Source organism: Nicotiana tabacum, chromosome 21, assembly GCF_000715075.1.
Source record: "Nicotiana tabacum cultivar K326 chromosome 21, ASM71507v2, whole genome shotgun sequence".
NCBI lineage: Eukaryota > Viridiplantae > Streptophyta > Magnoliopsida > Solanales > Solanaceae > Nicotiana > Nicotiana tabacum.
The window spans coordinates 83,267,321-83,275,576 of record NC_134100.1 but is presented as its reverse complement, the minus strand read 5'-3'; the positions used below and the strand labels follow the sequence as shown (position 1 = coordinate 83,275,576).

Sequence of the window (8,256 nt, the reverse complement as noted above, 5' to 3'; positions counted from 1 at the left end):
ACTGGCCAAACATGCTATTAATTGGATTTGGATAATTTGTCTTCTTATAGCTTTTCGGTAATTAGTCAACTTTTGAGGTTAAATTTGGCTGTAAAGATATCACACTCCACATAAATTTTAGAGTAATACTTCAAGCAAGTCATCTTATTGCATGGATAAATATAACGAAGAAAATTCTGTCCATATGATATTCTCACTGATTTGTCTACAGCAAGCGGATATGGTTTGTCAACAGCAAGTGCAGGTGCATTATCAACCGTATTTAATTCAAAAGAATATATACACATACAATTGAAAATTTTGAGAAAGATATACATTATAATAAATCTGCATTCATTGTCGCAAAGAGATAGTTAATATTATAATTTCTCTAAGACTAACTATTAATTTCTCCCAAGTGCTCTTCGCATTATCATCAATTATTCGTAAAGTAATTCCCATTTTGATTACATCATACAGTAAGTTTTAACTTATAAGTTGTTAAGAATTGGATCAGATAAAAGAATCAAAATTAAAACTAGAGAGAGATCATTTGCCTTTAGAATTTAATGGATTAGTTGACCGATAAATGTTCGCAGAGACTCAGTGTGATGCCGGCTGAAGTTCTGTCATTATAATAAGTTGTAGGAGTAATATAAATGTTATTCCCGCCGTCCTACCTTATGCGAAACGATTGAAAGTACATAAGTCAAATTATTTTATTTATGGTGTAAATTTGAACATAAAATGTTTAAATTTATTAAAATAAAATTTATATATTTAAAACTATAAGAATATATGTATTAACTGGATCCTTCATATGTAGCATATTACAATATCAATTTGTGACCATATCTTAATTTATATATTGTTACATCTTTTACTTAATTAGTATTAACAAAAGGATAGATTTCATATCTAAAGTTACAACTTCCCCCGACAACTCTTCCACCTTCTTTTCCATCACAACAACTTGGAATTTCAGTAATAATACCCTCGAGACATTTTTTACAGTCTTCACTAGAAAGATCCCTTGTGCATTGAACCAATCCATACAATTTCTCATACTGATCTCCAATTAGCTCCATATCTCCACTTGCATATAAATTCTGCTTTTTATAAGCCGTTTCAACTAAACTTCCCAACAATTCTTTAGTCTTTGCATTAAAAGATTCTGGCTTATTCACAACACGAACATTCCACATGTAAAACTTGTACGTATTATCAATTTTTCCTAGAAAATCATTGTACGAATATTTAAGAAGGCAATTATCGTACCATATGATCGCTTCTTTATCGTAAGGACAACGTTTACCAAGTTCTTCACTTGCATCTACTACACAGGACTTACAATTAGTGCTTGAAACATCGCCGCGACATAGAGAAAGTCCATAAGTTTGATCGGGAGTTTGCCCGATTGAGCTAGTTGAGAACCCTGTTGGGGGTGTTTTTAAGTAAAGATCACCTAAGAGATTTTTCAAGTTTTTTGCATAGTAACTGTTGGCTGTGAAGTTTCCAGATTTTGAACAAAAATGGAAGAGTGGATCTGTGGAAATCACTGTTTGTGCAAGAATTGCAATATGTAATAGGAAGAATAGAGAAGAGATTATTTTTGAGGAAGCCATTTTTTTAGGGAATATGAGATGGTATAAAACTTCATATAGTACACCATTTTATATACTAGCTAGCTTGCAATTTGCAACTAGGGAAAATGGGCCATTCATTGGCTGACTTTTTCTTGCTTTTTCACTTTTTACATCTGTTGTATGTTTATTTGTTTTGGGCGGGAGAGGTTGACTATTTCCTCTTTGGCCTGCTTTTCTTCTAAGCGGAGTTTTGAACAGTATGCAGTTAGAAAAAATCATTAAATATAAAATTTGCATGACTATGTATTCTCAAAGAGGGTATATCTAGGTACATCTAGTTGACAAACATTTAATGTGGTTCAATCAATTAACTTACGTCCACAAGCGGAGATTAACAATTCACTATATAAAAGATAGTATAAAATATCGAGAGAACAACCTCACAAAGAGTCAAATACAAGTGACAGACTAACACTTGTCCCGATATTCTCCCCCTAAACAAGACTCTCAAATATGGCTACATTGTGGATATTGTTGAATGAAAAGGAAAGATCCTCAATTTATAAAAGTCTGAAACATTTTTCTCCAAGAAAAGAAGAATTATATTTTCCTTTTCGTAAAAGGAAAAATCAATTATGGTAAATATGATGCCCCTCCTTCAAGAATTAGGATCAATGACGGATCCAGGATTTATAAGTCGTGGGTGTTTTGTTGATTTTAGCATAAATTTACGGTGGTCAAACATGATCGGGTGCTCATGGTCAATTATTTAAATTTTTAAGTATTATCCATGTATTTGGCCAAAGCCAATGGGTGCCCGGCACCCATACCTCAAAGCGTAAATCTGCCACTGAATAGGATAACCATTTATGGGGAAAAAATCAAGACAACCCCTGGTTTTAACTCGAACTATATACACATTTATACACTATAGCTAAATTTGTTTTAGAAAGATTTACATTTATATTGAGTTTACATTCACTATCACGGAGAAATAGTGCGCATGATAGTATTTTGCACTCAATGGCTTAAATTTAACTATATCTATCTCTAAAGATTCCCCTAAGTGCTCTTTCACAATATAGTTAACTATTCATAAAGTAACTCCCGTTTTGATTGCATCATAAGTTATACTCAGTACCGTTTCAAATTAGACGAGGTACTTTCCTTTTTAGTATATTCCAAAATAAATTACAAATTTTTAAATTTAGAAATAATTCAACTTTAAACTCTTCATTTTACCTATTTTACCCTTAATAAGAATCTTTTGTAACCACACAAATATCATGGCTCACAAAACTTTTACCTCTTAAACTGTTAAGACCATAAGTTTCAAAAGTTTTTTTTTCTTTTCTTAAACTCCGTGGCGAATTAAACTAACTTGTCTAAATTGAAAAGGAGAGTATATGGTTAAGAATTACCTAAGGTCACATTACCTAAGTTATATATTGCATCATTTGCCGTGAATATTTAACGGATGGGATGACCAATAACTGTGCGCTAAGACTTAGTGCGCTATGGAGTTTGAATTTCTTTGAGCGTAAAACGTTGAATATAATAAAATGGTCCACTTTGACATTGATGGCTTCTAGAATAGTTTTGGTGCTTATGATCTAATATTCTCTTTATTATCTCATTTTGAAGTTGTCCTTCCTCATCTTTTTATAGGCGGCTTCTAAGTAAACTATACAGTAATATGTTTTATTACACGGAAACAGATGGTTTGAATTACACTTGGCCGAAATTAATTTTTAGTGCAGAAAAGACTCTTAAAAGAAAGTTTTCAAATAAGTTGTTTAACTAGTACTAGTACTCCATAAAAAATCATGTGGAACAAAAAATAAAGAGTGAAAATACTAAAAAATCACGTGGAACAAAAATCATGTGTGCTTATAGGTGTGTTTGGTATGAAAAATATCTTTTTCGGAAAACATGTTCTAGAAGAAACATTTTTTCACTATCCGATATTCTTTAAACTTTAGAAACTATGTCCAATGGACTAACGGGAAAAAAACAGAAGCTAAGCGAGCGAAGTCATCCTTCCACTTTTTAAATAAGACAAGAAAAATACTTTTTGATATTTGGTCGTCAGAAAATGACTTGTTTCTTTAGAAAATATTTTTTTTCTTAAAACCAAACACACCAATAATGAGCACCTTGTATTCGATCAATCAAATTTAATCCAAATTCATTTTTTTTATTTGAGTACATAATAATTCACACAATCTACGCAAGTGATCGGTCCCTAAGGAACCTCCGAAAGGACTGACGTTTGATGAGTACACGAAAGTAACGAAGTTGATAAGTGCGACGAGCACGGTCCAAGCCCAATTCTGTCCATTGTGAGTAGAAACGAGTAGCCCATGCTAAGAAGATCAGTTCGTTTTCTCGGCCCAATAGGCCCACATAATTTGCAAAACCATTTTGAGATCATTAAGTGCAGTGAAAATAGCACGGCCTAGCCAGTTTTCGAGCTGGTAATTGAAAAATAGCCAGCGTTTGTAAAGTCATTGAAAAATAGCTACTACTTTGCTGCAACACGAAAAGTTCCAGCATAATACACTGGAGATTGGTGCACCTGTGTATGAACTTCCAGCATATTATGCTGAAACTCCAACATGGAAAGTTCAAGCATAATATACTGGGGATTGGATCACCTGTGTATAAACTTCCAGCATATTATGCTGGACCAATATATTATGTTGGAATATTTTCCAAATTTTGAATAGTATTTTCGTTCAGATTTATCTTTACATGAAAAGTGGCTAAATTTCGATTACTTTTGAAACTGTGGCTATTTTTCCAGATAATGAATAAAAGGTACTCTAAAAACTCAATCACCCAAAAATCCTACTGTAATATTTTACTTCTTAATAAAAAATCTTTGAGGTGAAGTAATATTCAATTTTTAGAGTTAGCTTTACATTCCTTGAATATGTTTCTACCCTTATTTCTGGAATTCCCTCCTCCCTAGGACAAAACGATAAGATAAAAGACAAGCTAAGCCCGTATTAGCCCTTTTAAAGTCATAGCAATAAACGAAATCATGGAGCTGAAAATAAGCATAGATTCGAAGATTCTTGAATAGTGTAGCGGATCTGATCTTTCACTATCAATTACTTTCATTTTCTATTCGGAATGATAAAACCAACCCTGCACTCACAACCGGTCTTGAAGTAAAGCAAGAAGTTTCTGATATTGTAAAATCTATTCGAAATTCTTATTACGTTTAACACATGCACAAATCCAGGTTGCAGACTTTGTATAATTGTTGGCACAGAGTCAGAGCTCAAAAAATTAATCATAAGCCTTACTTGGCTATGCCATAATAATGTTTCACTCTCTTTATGTAATCATGATTATACACACACTAAGAAAATCTTGAACAAGTTCCAGTCAAATTTGAGATTCTTTTAAGTATATATCTAAACATAGCAAACACATGTACAATAGCAATTCTGAAAACGAAGACTTCCCCATTGAACTAACTCTGAACTCCCTCTGTATCTTCTGCAGCTAAATTTAGTCACAAGCAATGAAATTGAACTTCTCCGCTCAAAAAGCAAATTAGCCTTCAAAAAATACAGAGGCATGTTGCTGGATCGGTATAAAACTTTCTTGTGCTCCAAACTTTCTTTCAGTCACCGATTTGCCATTGAAAAAAATCACAACTAAGTGGTTCTTTCAGATACAAATTTCGCGGTGAGCGGAATTCCTTCTGCAATGCTGAATGTAGAGGAAGATAGAGCACTACTTGTGCATGTAAATAAGTTCATCTTCTTTGCATTCTCTTATTCCCATTTCCATCACTTTACCAGATGTAGAAGGCAATACATCACAACAATGTCTTCTTGGTGCTAGCAACTGCATGTATCATTGAACAAAATGTTAAAATAATTTAAACATAGAAGAGTCCTAATTATAGGAAAGGGGCGGAGTTACATGTACAAGGGGTTCAACTGAATCCACTTTATCGAAAAATTCTCATACACAAATAAGGTAAAAACAAAAAAAGTTATGTGTGTGTGTGTGTGAATTGTTGAATCCACTTGACGTAAGGGAAGCTTCTAGTTCAGTGATAAAGCAGGCTCAAGAATTGCTCTAGATTGCAAATTTGAATTACATGTGCAATATTCTTGTATATTTTTAATTCACTTGTTAGAATTTCTGGCTCCACCACTGATTATAGGCTAAGAATCGGCCTGAATTGAATTCAAAAGCTAGAGAAAAATATACCTGATTTGTGTCAAGGTCCAACTTGTGCGAAAAAACTCTGATTTCTTCTAGTTTTCGAGGTGAATTCTTGCCGAATGTGCAATTCTCGGAGGTAGTTTTCTTCTTGTAAATGGTCTTGATTTCATCCATGCTTGAAGATACATTGTCCAAGAAATAAACAATCTGCTTTTTACATGGATCAGACTCAAATTTCCTTGTATTATATTCATATAGTGTACCATAAGCATTCTTTTTCCAGGGAAAGTAACTCTCTTGTACACGCTGAGCATCCGGCAAAAACACATTATGTGCAAAAACTTGAACAGCATATCCCCAAGACACTGACACTGTCCAAGAAAATCGACGATCATAACATACTGTTTGCTGCAAAATTCGTTGAGGATCGAAACTTGCAGCCTGGTACAAATGCTCCAGTGCCTTCATTCTTGTCATATTAGGGAATATGGGATCAATTATCTCCATATGATGCAGAGATACCAAAGGTCTAATGGAATGTGCAGCCAATAATCCAAACACATTTCCATGAAAATCCATCTAGTCATTCAATTTCACACAAACAGAACAAGAAAATTGGTGTCAACTTCACCTTCCATCTACCAAAATTCTAAATTTACAATGTAGTAAAGTCAAAAATACTCTCCACTATACCAAGCATCTTAATTTTACCTCTATTGTACTTTTGAGTCATTCATATTCTTGTTGTTAGCAAATTGTCTTGTATTTGTCCTTTACCTTAACTAAGCTCCTAATCGAAATATAATAGGAGAAATTTTTTAAAACCATAACCAAAAGTAGAGTGGTAAATTTAGCCGCTTGAAGTATTGTGACTTCACCAAAATCACGGGCAAATACGCACGATTAGCTAACAGCAAGATATGGATAGTTCCATTATGCAACTAGGGAAATTAAGATATTTCGTATAGTATATAGTAAAGGGTAAATTTGACTTTTTTTCAATTTACAAATAGGGAGTCCGGTGCCCACTAAGCTCCTGCCATGCGCGATGTCGGGAAGGATCGGATGTCGGGAAGGATCGGACCACAAGGACCTATTTGTATGCGAGACGGCTACCAGATCTATTTTTTCCAATTTAGAATAGCAAAAAAAAAAAAGGAGAAGATTTACCTGATGGAAACCGGGCTCATGTGTTAAAGTAACACCAAGCTCTGTCAAACAAGCATGAATTCTACCATCACTTCCATAAAGGTGTGGATATCTCTCTATACATGAATCAAATACTTTAGCCAAAACTTTTGCCAGCGGATAACTTATAGCAAAACCAGCACCACCAAAAGCCATTTCAAAGGAGAAAAACTTGTTCTGTATAAAACTTTCTGAATTTGACCCAATATAATACCAAAGTCCATGGTCATATTTAGATAATGTTTTCACCAAATTTTCTGGGAAAAAAATTGTGTCATCATCTCCAAAAACAAACCACCTAACATTTGAATGGTTAAGTGCTACTGTCTCTGAGACCACACGTGCCACTCTAATAGCCGAAGGATTCCCACCTTTATTTGTATATGGGAATCTTGAAATATCCTCAGAAATGCAAATTGGAGGGAGCAAAAGAGAATCATTTGTACTACTATTAGGCATTTTTTCAAGAAACACACAACCCTTCATTTCATTTGATTTGTACCATAGTTTAACAAGTTCTTTTCTCTTAGACCATGATTTCTCATTTGAGGCAATACCAAAAACAACATGTTGAAGTGTGGTTGGTGATGATAAATCATGTTCTTGTGATGAAACTGAGGTATGAAGAGAATTAGTATAATTTGGGGCAAGAATTATGGGATATAGAAAATAGATTATGCAAATAAAACAAGAGACTAGAATAAGATTTTTGATGCTATGGCAAGATGGGATTTTGCTTGGTACTTGAATGTTTTTCATTTTTTTTTGGGTGAGGAATGAAGGGGTTTTAGAAGGGATTTACTGTTATTGGAATGGAATATGAATAAAAGTTAGTAGGTTTTGAAGATGGAGTACCTTTTTAGACCACCGCAATCTACGCCCAAGGCAAAGTAGGAATATAGAATTTTATGTCTCGAAATCTCAGTAGCATCTCCACATGTTAATAGATTACGAAGTTACAAGAAATAAAGAATCGATTTTGAGCACAAAAAAGAGATTAGAGAGATAAGAATGACAGGTTACTTTAAATATAGCACTTCCCTTTTCTTATACTATATATTTTTGTTGGTAGGAGACATGGAATCAGTCAATGCTTGTAATAAGATAACCTGAATATATTACACCTCTCCAAAATAGTCTTTTTCGGAACTTGCGTAAATTCGTAATATTGCATTGGATTATATTTTTTTCGGGGAAATTAGTCACTAATTAGAAATTTTTTTACTCATTAGCCATTATTTAAAATATATTTATTCTTTAGCTAGTACTTAATAAATTTTTATCCGTCCGGATGAAAATACCCATGTGTTAG

The 8,256-nt window shown here is 33.6% G+C and overlaps 2 protein-coding genes across 2 annotated transcripts; both read right to left on the bottom strand.

Moving 5' to 3' along the window:
* Positions 1–735: 735 nt before the first annotated feature.
* LOC107801180 (antimicrobial ginkbilobin-2-like protein) lies at positions 736–1,643 on the bottom strand. Its single transcript, XM_016624464.2, has one exon. It carries the CDS (start codon positions 1,602–1,604, stop codon positions 864–866), a length of 741 nt encoding a protein of 246 aa, XP_016479950.1. The 5' UTR covers positions 1,605–1,643; the 3' UTR covers positions 736–863.
* A 3,293-nt stretch (positions 1,644–4,936) lies between these two features.
* Positions 4,937–8,014, bottom strand: LOC107801181 (uncharacterized). The gene is made up of 3 exons (XM_016624465.2): positions 6,927–8,014; positions 5,802–6,335; positions 4,937–5,429 (listed from the first exon to the last, which is right to left on the bottom strand). Exons 1-3 carry the CDS (start codon positions 7,701–7,703, stop codon positions 5,316–5,318), a joined length of 1,425 nt encoding a protein of 474 aa, XP_016479951.2. The 5' UTR covers positions 7,704–8,014; the 3' UTR covers positions 4,937–5,315.
* Between the last annotated feature and the right edge of the window lie 242 nt (positions 8,015–8,256).

Excerpts from the sequence above, each read along its gene's own strand:
- LOC107801180 (XM_016624464.2), bottom strand. The coding sequence starts at position 1,604 with ATGGCTTCCTCAAAAATAATCTCTTCTCTATTCTTCCTATTACATATT.
- LOC107801181 (XM_016624465.2), bottom strand. The coding sequence starts at position 7,703 with ATGAAAAACATTCAAGTACCAAGCAAAATCCCATCTTGCCATAGCATC. Across the intron at positions 6,336-6,926 it reads ATGAGCCCGGTTTCCATCAG|ATGGATTTTCATGGAAATGT; the intron begins GTAAATCTTCTC and ends TTGAATGACTAG. Across the intron at positions 5,430-5,801 it reads TGGACCTTGACACAAATCAG|TTGCTAGCACCAAGAAGACA; the intron begins GTATATTTTTCT and ends TGATACATGCAG.